This window comes from Hippocampus bargibanti, linkage group LG11, assembly GCF_051943395.1.
Source record: "Hippocampus bargibanti isolate YZ-2025 linkage group LG11, ASM5194339v1, whole genome shotgun sequence".
NCBI classification, from domain to species: domain Eukaryota; kingdom Metazoa; phylum Chordata; class Actinopteri; order Syngnathiformes; family Syngnathidae; genus Hippocampus; species Hippocampus bargibanti.
In genome coordinates, this window is record NC_142744.1 from 14,500,756 (window position 1) to 14,522,732 (window position 21,977).

The following is a 21,977-nucleotide window of genomic DNA, read 5'->3' on the forward strand; positions in this document are numbered from 1 at the left end:
GACAAGTTGTGTCCATAATTTGTAAAATGGCTTCAAATGACTTCTACTGAGCGTATTTTACAAAGATTCCACCGCATATAGCTATATTTTATGTTTTAAGACTCGTTTTTCTGGTGTCAGTTAAAAAACAAAAAAGTGACGTCGGTTGTTCTTTAAATAAATCAAGCGAAATGTTGGTCAGTTGATTTATTTCAGGGGAATAAGGCTTATAAATTTAACAACATTGGAACGATACAATTTCATTCTTGCAAAGTGAATACATTTCACGGAAGTGTCGATGACCATTCTTTGTTACAACAAAACCTCAACCAGAATCATGTACAAAAACATTCAAACTCTATGAGTGCATGGGTGGAACCGCCGTTATAATTCTGCCGATATAACAAGACATGAGATTTTTCATTGAAATGTTGCGATCCGTGACTGACTGTTTTTCTCCTTCCCCATCCAACTCAGCCCCGTATGGATCAGTATTTCACTCAAATGGAAAAGATTATCAAGGAGAAAAAAACATCATCCCGAATCCGCTTCATGCTGCAAGATGTCTTGGACCTCAGAAGGGTAAGTGTGAAAGGCATTAACCTATTAGAGACAGCATCACTTGCAAATGGGGTGTGAAGATTCCTCTGTGGGTACTTTCACATAACGAGATTGCCAGGAACTCCCGCAAACCTCTAGAAATGTCTTAAAATCCGGTGGAGACAAAAAGGCATTACTCAAAGTCCGTATTGAAGTCGCTTGTATTCTAAGCTTGCGCCATTGTCTGTGCTGTAGTGTAACTGGGTGCCCCGTAGAGGAGACCAAGGTCCGAAAACCATTGACCAGATCCACAAGGAAGCAGAGATGGAAGAGCACAGGGAGCATATCAAAGTCCAGCAGCAGCTCATGTCCAAAAAGGACACGGGTGGCGGAGGGGGTGGCAGGATAGGCGGAGGTCCGGGCGGCCGAGGCCCTCACATGCCGGGAGGTGGCCGGGGCAGCCTGCCCCAAGATGAGGGCTGGAACACTGTGCCCATCACTAGGAGACCCTACGACACAGCTCGCCTCAAGATCACTAAGGTAAAAAAAAGGATTTTTCAGATTCAATAAATTCAGCGCTGGTGCAAATTACACATGCTTGTGTCAATGTTGAAGTGATAAAGGCAGATTTGATTGGATTGGATTTGCCTTAATTAGACTCGCAGTGGAGAAATTTACATTTCACAGCAGCAGCAAGTGATGAAAGGAATGAAAGTAGAAAAAAAGAAATACATGAGCTGCTGGAAAGGCAGCCACTCTTGTGGCGCCGTCTTGAAATCAAAAGAACAAAAAAAAACTAAATAAATAATATGACAACGCAAAGACAACCTGACAAAGCAAAGACACAGAGAGTCATTCATTCTTCAGGACTTGCTGTACCGTCTTTGTGATGACATGAAGCAGTTCTAGATGAAAGATGAGAGGAGAGGATCAAAGCGTCTTTCCACCAGTGGATCAGGGACATCATGGTGGAACGTGCGCGTCGACTACAAGCTAAATGTTGAAAGCAAACACACAGCTGTAGCATCCATTGACGAAAAGAGATTGTCTCACATCTCCTGTCCCACATAAATCTGCTTCAATTTTTGCACTATTCTTGTAATCTGATGGTTATGCTGCAAGCGAATGTTTAAAAGTCAGCAAGTCAAAGTAGTCGATAAGTACTAGAAAAAAAATCTGTATTGCAATATTGACAGGCACAAAAAAATTACAATTATGTTTTTAAAAATTGTGCAGTGTGATTGAAAAAGAGTTCCTCTTTAATTTTTTTAGGTCACATAAATTGTCATAAAATTAGGAGGTTATGGGCTGGTCCAGGTTGCCACTTCTGATTTCATATGCCAGATAAGCCATGTGGAGAGAATTCTTATTTTTTACCATCAATGGTTTCATTTTGTTAACCCCTTGTCCTCTGCTTCCCATTTAGCCTGACAATCCGGACCTCAATAGTCAGCGGTTGGCTCCGTCAGGCAAAGGTTGGGGCAAAGGTAGCAGTGGAGGAATGGGTGTTAAAACTGCAACAGGGGACCAAGGTAGAAAACCCTGCAAAACATATTATGCTGACACTTTTTTTTTATTCTTAACATATCCTTTTCTTCCTGGTTTAGATTCTGGTCGCTCAACTACGAGCACCGTCAATCGATTTGGTGCCCTGCAGCAGTCAAGTTCCTTGTCAGACTCGGATCGCAGAGCTCCTCAAAGGTCAGCAGCGTCTGTTCTTTCCCGTCATCATTTGTGTCCTACCAGACAGCAGTTGAATCACCGCTCGCACATTTGCTGAAATGGGCAGGTCGAGCTCCAGCCGCGAGCGAGGCGGCGACAGAGATCGGGCCGATCAGGACCGAGATCGCTTTGACCGCTTCGACCGCGACGACAGAAACAATCGTAACCAAAACACCAAGCGGAGTTTCAGCAGAGAAACACAGGAGCGCAGCGGAAGGGGAGCCGACAATAGGCCTTCCAATGAGCCTGTGCGCCGTGTGGCTAGCATGACCGACAGCCGCGATCGGGGCAGCAGAGATCGAGGCAGCCGGGACCGAGGCAGCAGAGACAGGGGAAGCCGAGACAGAGTCCCAAGCAAGGATCTCCCAGGTAGTTACAAGCAGGAACTGTTGATGCGCTTACAAATGTGGTTCATTAAGCTGTTGGAATTAACATTTGTACGGCAAACAACCGGAACACCCGGAGATAGACACTATCTATTGCAAAAGGCCGCGTAATCGCATCATTACATTTTACATGTCATGAAAAAATTCCTACAAGTCCTGGTATCAGTTCCACTTCTGGTGCTACACAATATTGTATAATTGGTCCACAGATTACTGGGAGTGTGCCTTTAGCGTCCTCTTTCACACTCACCCATCCCACTTTAACATTTGTGTACTGTCCTCAGTTACGTCCTCCTTTCCTCTACATCACCGGTGTGAAAGTCAAGGGCCGGGAGCCAGATCTGGCCCGGCACATCATTTTATTCGGCTCGTAAAAGCAAGTCAAGCACGTCAAGTTTCATGTTGCTTGCTAAAATCTGAACCAAAATTTCAAATTGTCTTTTGTAAACCACAATAACAGTATTTGCTCTTGACTTGAGATTTGAAAACTAGTCTTTCATCAATTTGTTGTGCGTTCTGTATGTAATATGTTGAAGGGATGAAGCATTCTAATAGTTTCCTCTAATTCATAATGGCCCTCGAGAGGAAATTGTAACTACAATGTGGTCCGCAGTAAAAAACGAGTTTGACACTAGCTCAGGGGTGGGCAAACTTTTTGACTCGCGGGCCGCAATGGGTTCTAAAATTTGACAGAGGGTCGGGGGGCCAGGAGCATTTGGAGAAGGGAGTGTTTGGGCCGGAAATACTAACCCTAAAGCATTAAAGGACAACCGACGCCTCCGGATGTCGTTATGTCCATAATTTGTAAAATCACTTCAAACGACTTTGACTGAGCATATTTTACAAAGATTCCACAACCTATAGCTATAGTTTACGTTTTAAGACTCGCGCTGAATATTCATGAAGTCTTGTTTTCGAGTTGATGACGATCCCCATGTGACGTCACGTTTGGACCGCCCCTGACCGAGAAAGCGACACACAATGCATTTTGCTGTACTTTTTTGGTCTGAAAACTTCGTGTTGATCCGTGTTGATGGCGAAATTAGAAGGAAAACACATAAATAACGCGATGGTGAATCGTTGTGTGTTGCACCAAGACAACTACAGTAAAGTCTCGTTATATCGATATTCTCGGGAGTCTGAAAAAATATCGACATAACCGGACTATCGATATATCCGATCCTGCGGGCATGTAATTTTCTCCTTGAGTTCATAGAAATAGTATCGTAATAAGCAGTACTATCCATATAACCGATATCGATATAACGAGACTTTACTGTATTTGATATTCGCTGACACAAATTCCCAGCTGACAAATCAGCCCATTTCCAACGGAACTTGGGCGCCATCTTCTGCATTTTCTGGGTGCTACATTGCTGTCATTGACGGCTCGAATTGATATTGGAGGACTCCTTTAATCAATTGCAAACATTTATGCTTTCCTCTTCAGAACTATTTGAATCATGTTCATAACTGGATGAGTAACAAGAAAGCATCTTCTCCGAATCTGAAGCCATTGTTTTGATTCTCGAGCAAGGCAAGACGTCTTGGCGTGACGTCACGAACAAGGGGGTGGGACCTTCTGAAACTGGCCATTTCCGGATTCATTTTGAAGTCATTTTTATTGGTGTCTTTCATTTGACTAAAAATATCAGCCTGCGTGTTTTGGGTATTTTAGATGCTATAAAACGTTTTTCTGATGTCAGTAGGAAACAAAAGAAAAATGGTGCCGCTTGTCCTTTAAATGTAGTGTGTACAAACCTCATAGCACAGTAAGAACACTACAACCCAATTTATTAACTGTCTTTCAAATGTGAAAAATATCTCTGATCAGTTAATCAATTTGTCTCAAGGAATATGCAAGATGTGGCGTTTACATACTATTTCGCAGATACTGGGAGGAGGAAATGGAAATAGATTAAAATAACATATGCACTGTGATTTATCAAGATTGCGTCTGTTTTTAATAAGTTTCAATCGAAGGTGCAAAGTTAAAGAAATCAACATTTATTGAAAAATGGAATCACTTTCAACATTCAAAACATATGATTCCACAACGAAATATTCAAGCTCAATAATTCCTACTTGTGTTAAATTCCGCAAAATCATGGATGGTTTGTCCTGACCGCGCGCTCTACAAACTCTCCACGGACGCCCTCGCCTTCATGCGCAAACAGCACATGTGTACCGTCGCTAAGCACACAGACATAGGCTACCTGCAGTTGAAATTTGCATACTCGTCACGGCAGCCAATCAGAAGCCTGCTTCTTTCTTCCGGACTTTCGCAAGCGTTATAAGGTCGTGCATTTGCATATCATTTTCCAAAATAGATGCACAGAACCTCAGCCCAGAAGACAGATTCAAAGGAAGCTACCAACATATGTGACGCTACAAAACGTAAATTTGCATTAAACCGTGACTGTAAAGTGTACGTGCGACTTATGAAAGGGGCTTAGTGGCTTGACGCAAGCAATGCAAACGTTGCATTGTGCACCATGATGCCAAATGACGACTCCAGCAAAATCTACAGCCATGGCCATTTACAGTAAATTAAGCAAGGTAGTATTTGTGGTAGGTACATCCTTAATTAAAAAAAACTTATGTGATTAGTCATCTTATTGTGTTTCAAGTTGTAAAAAATGGGGCAGGCAACTTTTCAGAGTTATCTGCCCTGTTGTCCGCTAACTTTTTGTCATGAGTTTCAGACACTGTTTTTACTATAATTTGTGTTCGGCGGGCCGGATTAAAAAGCCTAACGGGCCGTAGTTTGCCCATGTCTGCACTAGCTCTGTGTTATAATCAGCGTGTCGGTACAACGTCAGCCAGCCAAGCCGAGCACTCATTGAAGTCACACATTTTGAAATTCTTTATTATTTGGCGGCCCGCCCATTTTGGGGTAAATTTAGACATAAGTGTCCCTTATACTCTTGATTCAAAATACAGTAAAGTCTCGTTATATCGATATTCAAGGGAGTCCGAAAAAATATCGATATAACCGGGACTATCGATATATCCGACCCTGTTTGCATGTAATTTTCTCCGTGCGTGCATAGAAATAGTATCGATATAACCGGGACTATCGATATATCCGATATCGATATAACGAGACTTTACTGTATATTTTTTTGTCTTTATCTCCTGCCTTTTAGCAAAGCGCGAGACTGCTACCGCCCCTTCTCTTCCAAAACCAGCATTGACAGAAGAGGAGGTTGAAAAGAAGTCCACTGCCATTATTGATGAGTACCTCCACATCAACGATTTGAAGGTACGCACACCCGCAGGGTGCCCTTGTTGGACAAGTGCGACCTACCTGTACTCTACGGCTCCAACAGTTCTACTTTGTCCCCTTCCGGCGCTGTAGGAGGCGGTCCAGTGCGTGGCCGAGCTCAACAGCACCGCATTGCTGTATGTCTTCGTGCGGCAGGGCATGGAGTCAACGCTGGAACGTAGCAACAGTGCTCGAGAGCACATGGGCATGTTGCTGCACAAACTCACCAGTTCGGGGACCATGCCTGTTGCGCAGTATTTTAAAGGGTGAGGCCCGGCTTCATGTTCACCTCTGCGCGATAAACCCTTCTAACAACATCACTGAGACTCAAGTTGCTTTTTTTTTTATCACAGGCTTCTAGAGATCCTGGAGGTGGCCGAAGACATGGCCATTGACATACCTCACATCTGGCTCTACCTAGCTGAAATCATCACCCCCATGCTGCTTGAAGGCGGCATCCCGATGAGGCAACTCTTTGGGTGAGCTGAAAAGAAAATAGAAGATGCTTATTTTTCATCACATCATGCCATCAGAACAACTTAAAAAGCAGTTTCTTTTATTTTGTTACCATGACAATTAGGGACAAAGATTGACTCGCGTATTGGATCTGCTCGCGGGAGCAGTGTCCAGAACATGGCAAAAAGAGGCAACAAAAACATATTATCTCATTCACTGCCATTCACAAATTTATTCGGAAATTGAAATTATGACATGAAGCCCCATTCCCCGAATTGCTTGGGTTTTGTTTTTTTTTTTCCTGCTTGTGTGCCGATAAAGCGCTGGCCTCTGGCGATGTTTTTCCCTTCGACAAGGGGACAGCATTTCCCTTTTGTTACATGTTAGGGCTAGTTCCAGCTTCAGTTGTTGTTAAAGCGCTATATAAACCAATATGTATGCATTGCATTGTATTTTGGACAGCCACCCTCATTTCGAGCTCATATAACTCCAGACCCAAACAATTTAGGAATTAACTCTTTTTCTGATGAAAGAAGAGAATCTACGGTTTCTTCCGCTGAATTGAATGTTTATGTAGACCTAAAACTCACTATTCTATGGGTCCTGGAATTTGAGTGACAATGACACAAACCGTGGCACTGCAGTGGACTCATTTTTGTACGTGTGGCATTGAATGAGTCAAGGATTTTCATTCACAATGGCTGCACTTGGTACACGACCACGCCAGCAAACACAAATCGCCACCAAACTAAACATGGCCAAGTAATAGAACAGCAAAGCCTGTGCTGCTCATCAAGAGCAGGATGTTGAGCATGACAGTGCTTCAGAGAGTTTAGTCGGTCTGACATTTGAAAGCGGCTCGTCAAACATCAGAGCTGTTAGCTAGCGGAATACATTTTGTCAATAAAGCAGATAAAATATTTACAAGGTTGCTTAATTTCACACTTTGATGGGGGATGGGAAGGCACTCCGAAGGCGAGTCCAATTTGTATACATACAAGCCATTGTGACCACCGTGTCCTCTTTTCAGATATTGCTTTCGACTCCATGCATCAGATTAAATAAGCAAGAATGAAGTGCAAAGCTTGACTGTGTCTTAATTGCTCCTCCAGGGAAATCGCTAAGACTCTCTTGCCTCTGGGGAAGGCCAGTGTGCTGCTGGTGCACATCCTCCACTTGCTGTGCAAGGGGATGGTATGTTCTTACATCACTCCTGACTTTTTCTGTATTTTTTTGTGTGGGGGAACAATATTGATTTTGTTTTTGTTTTGTTGTTGTTTTTTTTTTCCCCACACCAGGCCTGCAGTAAGGTTGGCACCCTGTGGAAAGAGGCGGGACTGAACTGGACCAATTTCCTGTCCAAGAATGAAGATGTCAACAAGTTTGTCACTGAGCAGGTCTGTTACAATACATTTTTTTTCTTTTCTTGGATGTATGTAGTTTAATTATTATGATTATTATATAAATACCTAATTTAAAAATGTATTTTATAAACACACACACACACACATATATATATATATATATACACACACACACACACACGTATACAGTGAGACCTCAACTTACGAACTTAATTGGTTCCCAGACAGAGTGTGTAAGGTGAAAAGTGTGTATCTCGAAAAAAAAAAAATCCCATAGGAAACCATTAAAATGGAAATAATCCGTTCCCGGGTTTCCATAAAATATACTTTTCAACTAAATAAGCCTTAGAACTACACACAACCTACCTTATCCTATGCATAATAAATGTGCTATGGTATTGTAATTAAAGAAATACACTGCATTGTATCATAAAGTCACTTTACATTTGTGATGGTCATTGATGACTTGATGGAATGGCGTTGGAGGTCGAAGGTCAAAGGGACTTGCTGTTTGGAAAGAGAGGCACATTACATGAGTACTGTAATTAAAGAAATAAACTGTGCTGTAAAATAAAGCTGTATTTACCTTTTTGATGGTCATTGATGGCTTATGGAAGGAGAGTCACAGAAGGACTGTTGGTAACTTAACCTCTGGTGTGGCTTCTCTTTGCTTCTTTGGAGACTCCTCATCCTTTTTGCTGATTAAAAACCCCTTAATTGACACCTTTTGCTTTCTGACTTGTAAGGAGTTACGAGGCTGAGTCATCACATTATCGTTCATCATGTTGATGATTGTCATAGCCAGTCTTTTCTGGATGGAACTGTTTGGTAAAAGCCTGCACATCATTCCACTTTGCCAACATTGCCTTCTCCTCCTCGCCCTCAGATGTTCTCGAACCATCCGTTACGGGCTTTAAAATCCTGAATAAGCGCCGAACTTCCAGGTTGGCGTATGGCGATATCGGCGTGAATTAGCCGTGCTTTCTCGCATAAAATAGCTTTACTCACGCTGTTGCCGGATAGCTGCTTTTCGCGAATCCAAATTAACAGAAGTTTTTCAACTTCTTCGATTGCCCGAGACCCTCGCTTTAAGAGCATGGAAACACCTTTTGCAACAGACGCACTTTTGATAGCTTCTTTGTTGCGAATGATGATAGCGATGGTGGACTTAGCATAGCCGCGCTCTGTCGCTAAATCACACAAACGCACACGTCGTTCATGTTTTTCAATTATCTCCGTCTTCTCAGCGACGGTGATTTTATTGTGTTTCTTCTTGGGCTGAACACGAGCCTGTGGTGGGTTTTTTTCGGTGCCATAATCGTAAAAGTATAAGCAAAAAGCTGCAAGGAGGCGATGGACGTGTGCATTCAATGAGAGGGGGTGTGCAAAGTAGCGTCGGCTGGAGTGCTGTTCGGTTGCCGAAGATCACTCCGCCAGAGCCAAAGGTCGTGTGCTTTCGTGTTCTTCCGCAGAAGATTATGTATTTATGTATACACACTTCCACCGAAGTGTGTAATATGAAAATAGTTCTTATTATGATGCTTAATATTCATAAATTTGACGTTCGTATGATGAAAAGGCGTTCGTAAGTTGAGGTCTCACTGTGGAGAGAGAGAGAGAGAGAGAGAGAGAGAGAGAGAGAGAGAGAGAGAGAGAGAGAGAGAGAGAGAGAGAGAGAGAGAGAGAGAGAGAGAGAGAGAGAGAGAGAGAGAGAGAGAGAGAGAGAGAGAGAGAGAGAGAGAGAGAGAGAGAGAGAGAGAGAGAGAGAGAGAGAGAGAGAGAGAGAGAGAGAGAGAGAGAGAGAGAGAGAGAGAGAGAGAGAGAGAGAGAGAGAGAGAGAGAGAGAAATGTCAGGTCTGATGTCCAAATTCGGGACACTGCTTATTTTTAATATTACTTGGTAAATAAACAAGTTAGCGTTAGTTTATGCATTTCAGTATCAAGGTAAACCTCTTCTGAATAGCTCATAAAATCGTCACAACATATACCTACGTGATATTTGATCCATGAATAATTGTATAAAGTAACGATTGGATTGGATTGGATTTGCCTTTATTAGTCTCACACTGGAGAAATTTACATTTCACAGCAGCAAAGTTATGAAAGAAATGAAAGTAGAAAAGCAAAACACATAGCAATATCATTGCATAGCAATTTAAAATAATACTTAATGTAATAAAAAAACACCAATTTTCAAAAACGGAATTCAAATAATTTACCCTTTTAAACATTGTTTTTTCGAATAGAATATTTATTTATTTATTTTACAAGATAGAATTCTTGGTGGCATATGAAGGTCAGGGTGGGATTTGTTAACAGTATTAAATTTATGAAATACCGCTGAGGTATTTTGGATAATTTTTTTAATGTATCCCAATCTGTACTCTCTGGGGACATAAAAAGCCCTGTTCATCTGTGTCCGTTTTTCATTGCAAGTTTTTGTTTGTCTTTCAGAAAGTGGAGTTCACCACCGGCAAGGAGCAGGAGTCCAAGGAGAGCACGAAGAAGTCTTTGAGCGCGGATGAGCTGAGGCAAGAGCTGGACCGCCTCCTCCGCGACAAGGCCAGCGATCAGCGAATCAAAGACTGGGTGGAGGTACCTACTCATTTCTTTAAACGTACTATTGAGGTTAAATTTGACAGCAACAAAAAGAACATTTACTGTGGGATAGAAACAAAAGCGCACAACTCCCCCTTTTCAGGCCAACTTGGATCAAGAGCAGAGCTCCTCCAACCAGCTTGTACGCGCGCTCATGACCGCCGTGTGCCAGTTGGCCATCACGGGTAAGGGAACCACCGTCTTAGTCAATGCTTAAGTCTGAAAGTTCCCTTCTTTTAACCGTGTGGCTTGCAGGGGACCCGTACAAGGTGGACGTGCCGCTGATCAACAACAGAGCCACCCTGCTGCAGGGCTTCCTGAGCGATGAGCAGAAGGAGCTGCAGGGGCTTTATGCCCTACAAGCACTCATGGTGCAAATGGAGCAGCCTGCCAGTGAGTCTCCCATTTCTTCTCAGAGTAAATTAAAGTGTTGTGATACTAGGCCTTCTATGTATTTATTAAAGTGACTTGGTTTTGTCCTACATGTATCAGTGCAATCTTGGTGATGGAAATGCATATTGAGCTTCATTTGGATTTAAAAGATTCTGGTTCCAAATGATTAATGTGGTTTCGGCAGGGTTAAATAAACGTTCAAACTCTTTTTATTCCTAAAATGCCCTTTTGCCTCTGCGGTGGTTTCCCCTACACAGACCTCCTGCGCATGTTCTTCGACGCGTTGTATGATGCCGACGTCATCAGGGAGGAGGCCTTCTACAAGTGGGAGTCCAGCAAAGACGCAGCAGAGCAGAGTGGCAAAGGTGTGGCCCTCAAGTCCGTCACCGCCTTCTTCACTTGGCTGCGTGAGCCTGAAGAAGAGTCGGACAAGGAATGAACGCTGCTGCCCTTACGTTTCCTGGAGGATGAGTAGGTGGCGATCCAAGGGACGATGTTGCCGACAAGGCAGACTCAAATCAAAATCCTCAATGAGGATAAATATTTTTTTGAGGGATAGACTCAGAAAACAATCATTTTCTCCCCTCTCCCCTTTCACTTCCTACATCATTGTTCCTCCCTGCCCCTCACCGACCTGCTTTCCTTGTGAGATAAACTTCTAAAGTAATTCAGCAGGATAGCTCATGCAGGTTGTGACATGCCACATCAATATGAAAATTCACCACACTGCAGACCGAAAGACTGTTTTTTTAATCTGTGAGATGATTGTCAGTAGTGGGTCGCCCAGCATGACTGAAGTGCGTTTCCAAAAAAAAACGCCATCGCATGGTCGGGTGGCTCTGCTTTTTTTTTTTTTTTTTCCTCCCCTTCTCCAGAAATTCCTTGATGGGTGCGCTTTTTCTTGCTGGGATTTTATGAGGACCGATGCACACAAATAAGGTGTGATCTCAATGCTTCCTCGCCATAATGCCGACTGACTCCATGTCTTTTTACCTCCCCTGCGGAGGGACACTTCATCGAACCCAATCGCCATTAAAACTTGAAATCTACAGAAATCGACTTGATGCGTTATAGAAAGTTAAAGCAGAAAATATCCGGAAGCCTTTTTCTACATCAAGTGGGAAACTCCTTTCTGGAGCATTCTGTAAATATATATTAATTAAAAACTGGTTTTGTTTTGTGGTTATTTTTGAAATAACAGTTGACCGGATGCAGAGAGGTGCTTTAGATAATCCTTTGATTATTAGTTTTATTGGAATTTTGTAAATATATTTTTTTGCTTTCTTTATTTAAGAAATTCTGGCTTCTTTTGCATCGGAAACTGGAAAGATGAGGAACATTGCAAATAAAGGACTTATTAAGTTGCAGTGATTGTTTTTTTTTCTCCCCCTTGACCTGATTTGGAGCAGCCGGCCCCGTGTTTTTTTTTCTTTCAATTGACTGTTTGGAATGCTGCACTTGGAAAATTTTCAAGTTTCACTGTCTCTTTGGGGTTGTGTTATTTACAAGATGATATTTATAGTTTGACAAGAGTCATATATTTTCAAAATAAGTTATGTAGTTAAAATTCAATATTGCATTAACATTTTATACTTTTGCAAAGTTAGTTTTAAGAGTGTTATAAGGTGTATGCTTCGAAAAGGTTGAGTTTATTAACATACTATTTTTCTTGAGTAAAATATACTGTACTTTTATTCTCCAATTGGATTTATTTTATTGCCGCCTACTCCCCCTTGTTAAATCACAAACTAACTTGGACTAACTTCCGAACGCTAGATACAATTTCACAGGAAACTAACTTTGCACCACATTTGTTGAATCACGACATCTGACTTCAAAGTGAAGTAGGCTACTAGAGCTTCAGAAATAAACGCTTCATGCCACGAACCAATGAAATAAAAAAGTAATATATCTGCCTGGAAAGGCATCTCCAAGAATGGGTCTCCAACAAACCTCTGTCAGTCTATCCATAAATGGAGAAAACTGGGAACATTGGACCCCAGAGTGTGACGACCACTCATCCACAACTTTGCAAAAGAACCGAGGGGAAAAAAGGCATTGAAAGAACTCCCGACCTTGCTGACCTCAAATTAGGTCAGTTCCCGACTCTACCATTAGACAATAGCCGAAAATTGGAGTTTCCATGCAAAAACCGCTGCAGTTGTGAGGATAAACTGACTACGGATTGATGGATTGAATTGACTCGATGTGAATTTGAGCTCTAAAATGTATCATTGTATACATCTAATTTCCCACGTAACATTGGTTTCATGGTGTTTTAATGTAAAATTCATCACATGATGATACAGAACTTTATTTTTTTTGTTTTGTTTTTGGGAGTGATGGTTTTACATATATTGTTTTGAGAGATAAAACACGATAAACCCAAATTCAGTGTCGTGATGGAACTGCAACATATGATTACGTTTCCATCCTGTTGAATGCACCTTGCAACATCTGCAGAGTAAAAAAAATGGTAAGAAATTAAAATAATACCCGCATGTTGAGGGGAGGTGGCTAAAAAGATGGGGTACCGGAGGGGCGGGTGTGCCACCGCCTTGACGACGCTCGTCACATCGGGAGACATTTGGCCACCCGAGCGATCCTTTGTGCCTCATAGTCATTCTCATCCACCTCTTTCCGTGGCGGACATCCGACGCCGAAGTGACTGAAGATGTTCTTCACCGCGATGGCGTGACGTGCGTGGGTGGACCGATGCGCTTTTTTTGCCCTTCCTTCGAATCTGTTGATTGCCTTTGGATTGGACGCCAAACTCTGCATTAGGATGAGCGATGATGTGATTTACAGGTATACCCGGGGGACGTCAAGCCACAGACCGACGGGATGTGTGTGTGTGTGTGTGTGTGTGTGGGGGGGGGGGGGGGGCAGAATCGACATACTGCGTCTCCCTGTCTTGTTTTTGCGGCGTAACTCAATCGTTGCAGGCCCTGACTGTCACTCGTGTGCAGTGCTGCGGTACTTGAACGCAACGTTTCATAACTAGGAGCTGTCTACCCACCCTGCCTCTCCTCACCCCCGCATGGAGGTTGCTCAGACCAGCTCACCTCGAACCCACTTGTTGGTCCTCCACCGTAGTCAGCCGCGTTTATGTGCACACAGCGTGTGTAATTTGTAGGACACTTTATTAGGCACACCTGCACTATCCACGGTGGTACCCATGGCGGCATTTAATGTTGGCTTTTTTGGGGTGGGGGGCGAGGGGGTGTATTCATTTTTAAACGTATTACCGTGGTTGCGCCGCATTATAATGAGAGTGGTGACCCTCTCGTGTTTTTCAAATACTGTGGTATTTTTACTTCCTCGACGTCCAAATTAAGTGCACCCAAGTAGAATGACGAAGGCGCCGTAGTCGAACGTACGTTTCCACAAGTGTATGACATTGCTGCACTGCTGGTACGATAACTACATACAAAACTGTTGACATTTCCGAAAAACTAGTTCAGCTTGTAAACTACCACACGTTGATATGATAGCTGTCCATGTTACGCGCTTTGTTACAGCTTTAGCTGTTTTTAAAGCGCTATATAAATCAATATGTATTGTATTGTATTGATAGTCAAATTTTAGAACGTCACAATTAGCACTCGTAGCATGTAGTGTCAGCAAGCGCACTGCGTCCTCACCTGAAACAATCGTCGAGTTGTCCTGCTTGGGCTACGATGCTTTCTCATTGCAAAAAAAATGTAATAGTAACAATTCTATAGGCTCGTTCGTTGGCAGTGCCGTATTTTAATATGCTTATAAATGTGTACTGTATGTCTTGTAAGTCTATTTCAAGACCTCCAAGAAAAATACAACTGCCCTTGTGGCTTTAAAAACACGCAAAAGTCAATCTTTAAATAGGGTATTTGTATATCGCGGATTTCACTTATTCTGCGGATGGTTGTTATTTTAGATCGATTCCTCTCAGAGTGTTTGGGACTCGCTCGCGTAATTTGTCATTTTCAGTGACGGGCTATGTATTTCATCGCTTGGCTTTAGGCTAGTCGTAGTATGTCTGAATCAATCCAGACTGAAAAAAAGTGCAGTGTGATTTCCTAAAAGTCCACTAGAGGGTACCATTAGCCCGGAAATAACTGACCGACCTTTTTGTAAGATGTCCATTTTTCTTGAAAATGACTTTAACAGTAAATCTTCAACTAAATCAATTTCTTCTCTTCTGTCAGCCATTGTGGGTTGACAAAACTGCTTGCAAATCAATACAATATATTTGCTTGTGCAGTTCGCTACCGATACAGTGTGCTAGCTCTGGCCAGTAAGCTCTTATGACTATCGCGCTAGTGGTACTATGATTGCCTAGTGACTAGCCAATCATGTGACTAGCCAATGATCAATGACACTAGCAGGTACTACCCCTGGTTTTCATCCAGCATCCATGATGCGCACGCTGGTTTAGGTAGCACTATCGCTTTTAATCGGCATTAGCAGCTGCAAGGTCAGTGGGCGTGAGCTGCTTACTCCACAACATATGTTTGCACCTCACCTCCTTGCACTCTGACCTTTGAGCAACCAGTTGGTGGGGCTTAACAAGCAAATGTAGGGGAGGGCCAAAGCTTTTCAAACACACTAACCGGTGGTTGTTGGCGCGTAGTTGTTAGTTTTACTGAGACGGCACTATGAAGCTGAGGTCCAGGAGTAGCGAAAGGAGGTGGAATGACCAAGATGAGGTCCAAAGCAGAAAGTTTCTTTTTGTTTTCATTTTGTTTTGTTGAATGACTTGTGATAATAATGCATTGTTGTGATTTGCAGGTGAAATTCGAGGAGAGTGACATGATTCCAAAGTCAGGAAAATCTCCGGCGGACACGCGGAAAACTGTGGGTATCCATGAGTTTGCGGCGCTAGCTAGATCATCCCTGAATGGTAATTTGTTTTTGTCACAGGACCATATTTCATATTTGGTAAGCAAGCTGCTAAGAGAAATACTGAATTAACAATACACTGCGTTCCAAACACACATGCAGGGATCTCTCAAGCAGTGAGGGACCATGTGACCAAACCCACCTCGCTGGCCCAGGGTCGGGTTGCCCACCTCATTGAGTGGAAAGGTTGGCCCAAACCCGTCGAGCCCCCCCAGGCAGCCCACTTCAGCTCTTACTGCCACCTGAGCGAAGTCGAGAAGGAGGCTCGCTTTGCTGCAGGTACCGTATGCACACACACACACACACACACACACACACACACACACACACACACACACACACACACACACACACACACACACACACACACACACACACACACACACACACACACACACATACTCTCTACAGACTTTCATTTCCATGACTATTTTACATGCGTAGTTTCGTTTGAATGTGTAGGGATGAGCCCTTGCGCTATGGCGAATAGCAAAAATACAGTCACATGAACTCTATTAAAAAACAAACAAACCAACAACAAAATAAATAAATAGTAATACATCTAATATTGTAGATATTTGTGATAAACAAATCAATTTCATGCATAATTTTATGTATTCATTATTCCCATTCCAATTAGAATACAATATTTGGAAATGAATTATTATTTTTCATTTTTTTTTAAATTCTGGTTATCTCCGACATTATGTTGTATGCCACTTAATCAAATGTAAAGCAATCAGTGAATTAAATCCTTCAAAAATAAAAATGATTTCATATAGTAGTACGTTTGGGAAGATTATAATCAATTAACTCATTCACTGCCAGACAATGTGCAAAAATGTGTCCACTCCAGTCATTTTCACCCAAATTGCAGGACCCACAAAATATTGAGTTTTAGGACTACATAAACATTCAATTCATCGTAAGAAACCTGAGACTCTCTTCGTTCATAAGAAAAAGTTAATTCCTAAGTTATATGGGTCTGGAGTTATCTGAGCTTGAAATGGGGGCAGCTGTACAAAAGGCAAATGCTGCCCCCTCGTAGGAGGGAAAAACATTGACGGAGTCCTGACAAACGCTTTATCGCAACGCCCACAAGAAAAACCAAAACCTGAACAAATTCGGGAATGGCGCTCCACGTCATATTTTTAATTCCTGAATAAATTTGGGAATGGCAGTGAATGAGTTAATTTAAATTATTTGCTGCAATGCCGGCTCGGCAGTTTTATCCAAAACACATTTAGTCACAGTGAATGCGTATTTGCATGTTATTCATCTTTTTCATTGTACTTTAATGCACTTGGTATTTTCAAAAACACATGCAGGTAAAAAAACAAAATAGCCACATCATTCATATTGACAAGTGATGAGAAGAAAATATTTAGCATCATGTATGATAATATCCATGTCTAATTTCTCTAAAATCAAATACATTTCTTCATTTATTGAGTGAACGCTGGCGCGTGTGGCTGCCGCTGCTCACCCGCAGAAAAAAATATCCTGTGACTGTAAAGTTTTCTTGAGAGTTTTGAAAGGCGCTTATCAATGAAATGTATTATTATTATTATTCTGAATGAAATGTATTATTATTACTATTATAAACAAATGTGATCTTATTATCTTATATTTATGTTGTTGCGTTCTGAGCAAATCAAAGAGAATGGCATATTTCCAACCAATATTTTGCTCCATAGTTGTTGTCGTCATCACACGCTAACGCATTTCAAGGTGCAGCAAATGTATTTTAAATCCGTCATAATTCCGTGAGCATGACAGAAGCTGCCGGCGGTATTTAATTGCGCCGGGGCACGTGTGTCCTTTGACTCGGTCTGGTTTATCGGTGGCACCATCTGGCACCGCCGACTTTCTGTCAAGCACCTAATCCCCTCAAAGTCTCTTGGGAGCAGCGCGGCAGGTCTCGGTGGCAGCGGCTACCCCATCGAGAATCACTTGTCGTCGCCATCGCCGTCATTGTTGTTGTCTGATGGCCGTGACTCATCCTCGCTCGTGACGTTAGCCGCTTAGAGGAAAGTGGCAGCGCTTATCTACCCTGAGGAAAACAAAATAACTTGACAGTGTTTCCCTAACGGTGGCATTTCTTTCACGGGAGCGGAATACTCTCAAATAAATGCGCTCCCCTACAAAAGGAGATAACACTGTCCACACTATTCAAGTTGAGAAAGGAATTATAGTGTTGTATACATTGACATAAAATATATATCATAAACACAATAAAAGAGCACAATTTGTGCATTTAAAATATATATAAATAAAATACTGTATAGGGCGGCCCGGTAGTCGAGTGGTTAGCACACCGGCTTCACAGTGCAGAGGTCGCCGGTTCGCGTCCCGGTCCGGCCTCCCTGTGCGGAGTTTGCATGTTCTCCCCGGACCCGCGTGGGTTTTCTCCGGGTCCTCCGGTTTCCTCCCACACTCCAAAAACATGCATGGCAGGCAGATTGACCACTCCAAATTGTCCCTAGGTGTAAGTGTAAGTGTGAGAGTGATTGTTGTATGTCTTTGTGTGCCCTGCGATTGGCTGGCAACCAATTCAGGGTGTCCCCCGCCTCGTGCCCGAAGACAGCTGAGATAGGCTCCAGCAACCCCCGCGACCCTAATGAGGAATAAGTGGTACGGAAAATGAGATGAGATGAGAATACTGTATATGATTCCTATAAATTGGTCCATTTGACCTGTAGAATAACAGCAGGATGACAGTAAATTCTGCTAGGGAATCAAAATGAGTCTGTGGGATTTTGTTGTACTGTTTAAAAATATGTACATTTCTATTACAGTGATACCTCAGCTCACGAACTTACGTAATTGGTCCCCGGAAAGTGTGTGTCAGGCGAAAAGTTTGTCTGACGAACATTAATTTCCCATAGGAAACCATTAAAAATGAAAATAATCCGTTCCCAGGTCCCCATAAAACAATTTTCTATTAAATAAGCCTTATAACTACACAAAATAGACCTTATTTTATGTATATTTGTGCCATTGTATTGTAATTAAAAAAATTAACAGTACCGTATAATAAAGTCGTTTTATTTACCTTTGTGATGGTCATTAATGTGCAGTAGTTGCCTCTTGATGATATCCGAGTGAAGTTGCAGTGCTTTCTCAGCGATAATACCCTCACTTACACTGTCCCCTGCTAGCTGCTTTTCATTAATCCAAATCCTAAAAACATTTTTCAACCTCTTCTATTGCCTGAGACCATCGCTTAGACAACACAGAAACATCCTTAGCCACACGTAGCAATACGTACGTACGTTAGCATACGTTCTGAAAATGTGCCAATTTTTCAATCAGGTCAAATTGATCAATGTTTCAAATGAAAGATGGGTCCATTTGACCCATTGTCTTGCAGCGTATTATATGGCTCCTCTGGATTTATTTTAACTAAGCCCTGCACAATGATTTTTGGGGCACCTTTGTGCTAGTTTATCAAAATCTATTTTTAGATTTTTGAATTGAATTTGGTTCAATATGAATTGCTTTGAGCTTAGAAACAGGTCAATTTAACCCATTGTACAGCAGTGGGGCCAGGTGGGGCTAAGTAAATGAACAAATACCCCACCCCCCATTTTAAGGACTAAGTGATGGTAATGTGGCAATTTAGATTTTTAAACTTCAATATGGGTCAATAGGACTTGGTTTTAAAATGGGTCAATTTGACCCTCATTACAGGCAATTTGTTTCCTGAACATATTTTCTGCAGTTTCAAAGGACAACTGACGCCCCCGGACAAGTTTTGTCCGTAATTTGTAAAATCACTTCAAATGACTTCTACTGAGCGTATTTTACAAAGATTCCACCGCATATAGCTAGATTTTACGTTTTAAGACTCGCGCTGACTAATCAGGAAGTCTTGTTTTCAAGTTGATGACGATCCCCTAAGTGACGTCATGGAGGGAACGCCCCTGACCGAGAAAGCGACACACAATGCATTTTCGGTACATTTTTTCAACTGAAAACACTATGTTGCTCGCGAAATTAGAAGGAAAACTACATAAATAACGCAATGGTGAATCGTTGTGTGTCGCAGCCAATTACGGTAACACGCATAAAGCAGGTGTAAGTTTACGCAAATTCCCAGCGGACAAATCAGCCCATTTCCAATGGAGCTTGTGCGCCATCTTCTGCATTTTCCGGGCGCTACAATTGGAGTCCAGACGACTCGAATTGATACGGAAGGACTTCTTTAGTCGATTACAAACATTTATGCTTTCCTGTTCAGAACTATTTGAATCATATTCATAACTGGATGAGTAACAAGAAAGCATCTTCTCCGAATCTGAGCTCTCTGAAGCCATTGTTTTGATTCTGGAGCAAGGTAGTGAGTGTGTGACCAATAGTGATGTCACGAACAAGGGGGCAGGACTTCCTGAATCTGCCCAATTCCGACCTCATTTTGTGGCAGTTTTGGAACACCTTAAGTCATTTTTATGCATTTGACTAAAAATATCAGCCTGCGGGTTTGAGGTATTTTAGATGCTAGAAAACGTTTTTCTGATGTCAGTTAGGAAACAAGAAAATGGTGTCGGTTGTCCTTTAAACTTGAACCATATCACATTAACCTGGTTTTTAAATTAGTCAGTTTCACAAGCAACGTTAAGTAGCTGTTGATAGATAAAACAATAGCACTTCGTAAATTGGAGTTCATACCTTGAAGCGGGACATTTTGACCCACAGTAGTTTCTAAGATCCTGCAGAGGACCGAATTGACTCGCTTGGCTTTGCCCCAAAGGCGTGGCCGAGCAGTTCGCCATCGCTGAGGCCAAACTGCGAGCGTGGGCGTCGGTGGACGAGGACGATGCGGACGAAGAAGAGGACGACTCCAACGACGAGGACCCCAAAGCGGGCTCTGCCGCCGACTTCCCAACTCACAGCACAGCAGGTACCCCCAAAACCCAAAAGCGTTTCCACGTCAGCTACCATTATGACGCCGCCGTCGCTGATTCCCATCTCTTCCAACCGCCCACCCACGTAGGTTTTTTGACTCTTTCCTCCTCCCTTAGACTCCACCACGTCCGATCCTACTTGCGCAGCGCCGGTCCGGTCTGAAGGGATTCCCGAGGGCTGTGGCGGCGAAGTGTGCGTCCACCACAAACCCGAGTGGAGGCCCGATCGTTTCGATTCTTGCTACTCTACCTCGCACTCTGAATCTCCCGGAGAGGAGGATGAGGACGAAGAGGACGAGGTGTTCCAAGAAGCTCGGGCATGGAGCTCTGGCCTCTCCCGCTTGGACCGGGCCTCCTCCGGGGTGGCGTCCATGGACGAGGAGGACCAAGACAACCAGGACCAAGGAGGAGACAACATAGAAGACAAAGAGTATTTGATGTGATGCGTCGTTCATGTCATTGATGGCGGATATGACGTCACTTGTTCTGCTTTTGGCTTGTGTCCTTCTTCTCGTTCTTCTCTCAAAGTGTTTTTTCGGGCCGAGAGCGCCAACCGATGAAAGGCGAGCGCAACGTCAACGCTGTCCGTTTTGTACAGTTTTGGGTGTCAAGTGTTGCTCTGTCATTGTGGTTTTTTTCTATGGAATATTTTGTAAGTGTTGTATTCTATGGAGGTTCATGCTGTGTCACGTGGATGTTGATAATTGAATGTCCTTGCACACGTCAAAATATAAGGTGACTTTTTCTGGAGGGAGTGCGTCAGTCTTGTCATTTTTTAGGACTTCCTAATTTATTACTGATCGGTGAAACCAGTGTGGACTAATTTTTCAGACCGGCGTAAATTCATCCAAAAATAGATTCTTTGAACTAAAATACCAAAATTGTTGGAAATTAGCAGCAGTCCATGATACTGTCTTTGTATGTCCCGTGATGATAGGCGTCCACCAAATTTTGTGACTGTGTTGAAGGCAACTGTTTTCCAAATTTGCGAAAAGGGTCAAAATGTGCATCTGGCATCCATCTTGTTGAATTTAAGGTGTTGTTGGGTACACCAAAATGCAAAATGTTGACTCCAAAACGGCCAACTTCTTTGGTGCATAACTCCTGTCCTGTTCTGGTAAACAAGCACGCAAAATTTCCCCTTAATTCGTGAAATTAATTTAAATTATCCAAACTTGGATAGACCCTACTTAGCGAGTTTTAACCCTTTCAGGGATAGCGGTCACTAAAGTGAAGAGTTTATCATGTTATCAAGTTTTTGGTTATCATTATTGGCAATCGGAAAGCATTAACGATTCATGACCTCTCCTAATTCAAATTCATGTACACATACCTGCTAAATGTTCTGCATTTTAAGGCACAATGATGCCTCCTAAAAGGAAAATAAATCTCCAGAGCGATAATCAACAGCGACTCCAACCTGGTCATGAAACAATGACCAACATACACGCATACATACATACATACATACATACACACACAC

The 21,977-nt window shown here is 42.5% G+C and overlaps 2 protein-coding genes across 5 annotated transcripts in view; both read left to right on the plus strand.

The window, feature by feature from the left end:
• Nucleotides 1-12,073, plus strand: part of eif4g1a (eukaryotic translation initiation factor 4 gamma, 1a) — a 33,666-nt gene extending 21,593 nt beyond the window's left edge. For all 3 annotated transcript variants that reach the window (XM_089008611.1, XM_089008612.1, XM_089008613.1), the window contains 14 exons: nucleotides 457-561; nucleotides 775-1,059; nucleotides 1,946-2,051; nucleotides 2,127-2,220; nucleotides 2,309-2,610; nucleotides 5,777-5,892; nucleotides 5,989-6,161; nucleotides 6,249-6,374; nucleotides 7,464-7,545; nucleotides 7,650-7,748; nucleotides 10,170-10,310; nucleotides 10,417-10,498; nucleotides 10,569-10,706; nucleotides 10,964-12,073. In XM_089008611.1, coding sequence (XP_088864737.1) covers nucleotides 457-561; nucleotides 775-1,059; nucleotides 1,946-2,051; nucleotides 2,127-2,220; nucleotides 2,309-2,610; nucleotides 5,777-5,892; nucleotides 5,989-6,161; nucleotides 6,249-6,374; nucleotides 7,464-7,545; nucleotides 7,650-7,748; nucleotides 10,170-10,310; nucleotides 10,417-10,498; nucleotides 10,569-10,706; nucleotides 10,964-11,145 — 2,031 coding nt within the window. In that variant the 3' untranslated portion in view covers nucleotides 11,146-12,073. The remainder of the gene's footprint in view (nucleotides 1-456; nucleotides 562-774; nucleotides 1,060-1,945; nucleotides 2,052-2,126; nucleotides 2,221-2,308; nucleotides 2,611-5,776; nucleotides 5,893-5,988; nucleotides 6,162-6,248; nucleotides 6,375-7,463; nucleotides 7,546-7,649; nucleotides 7,749-10,169; nucleotides 10,311-10,416; nucleotides 10,499-10,568; nucleotides 10,707-10,963) is intronic.
• A 1,218-nt stretch (nucleotides 12,074-13,291) lies between these two features.
• fam131aa (family with sequence similarity 131 member Aa) lies at nucleotides 13,292-21,244 on the plus strand. 2 transcript variants are annotated; one of them, XM_089009094.1, is made up of 5 exons: nucleotides 13,292-13,514; nucleotides 15,477-15,588; nucleotides 15,690-15,866; nucleotides 20,341-20,490; nucleotides 20,612-21,244. In XM_089009094.1, exons 2-5 carry the CDS (start codon nucleotides 15,498-15,500, stop codon nucleotides 20,935-20,937), a joined length of 744 nt encoding a protein of 247 aa, XP_088865220.1. In that variant the 5' UTR covers nucleotides 13,292-13,514; nucleotides 15,477-15,497; the 3' UTR covers nucleotides 20,938-21,244. The 2 variants fall into 2 exon arrangements, with proteins under 2 accessions (XP_088865220.1, XP_088865219.1); XM_089009093.1 differs by lacking the exon at nucleotides 13,292-13,514 and adding an exon at nucleotides 15,257-15,394.
• Nucleotides 21,245-21,977: the final 733 nt, after the last annotated feature.

What these genes read in the sequence shown, in the direction of transcription:
- fam131aa (XM_089009093.1), top strand. Translation starts at nt 15,344, where the DNA reads ATGAAGCTGAGGTCCAGGAGTAGCGAAAGGAGGTGGAATGACCAAGAT. An exon ending in GGTGGAATGACCAAGATGAG is followed by an intron (nt 15,395 to 15,476) that starts GTCCAAAGCAGA and finishes TGTGATTTGCAG; the next exon opens with GTGAAATTCGAGGAGAGTGA. An exon ending in CCCAACTCACAGCACAGCAG is followed by an intron (nt 20,491 to 20,611) that starts GTACCCCCAAAA and finishes CTCCTCCCTTAG; the next exon opens with ACTCCACCACGTCCGATCCT.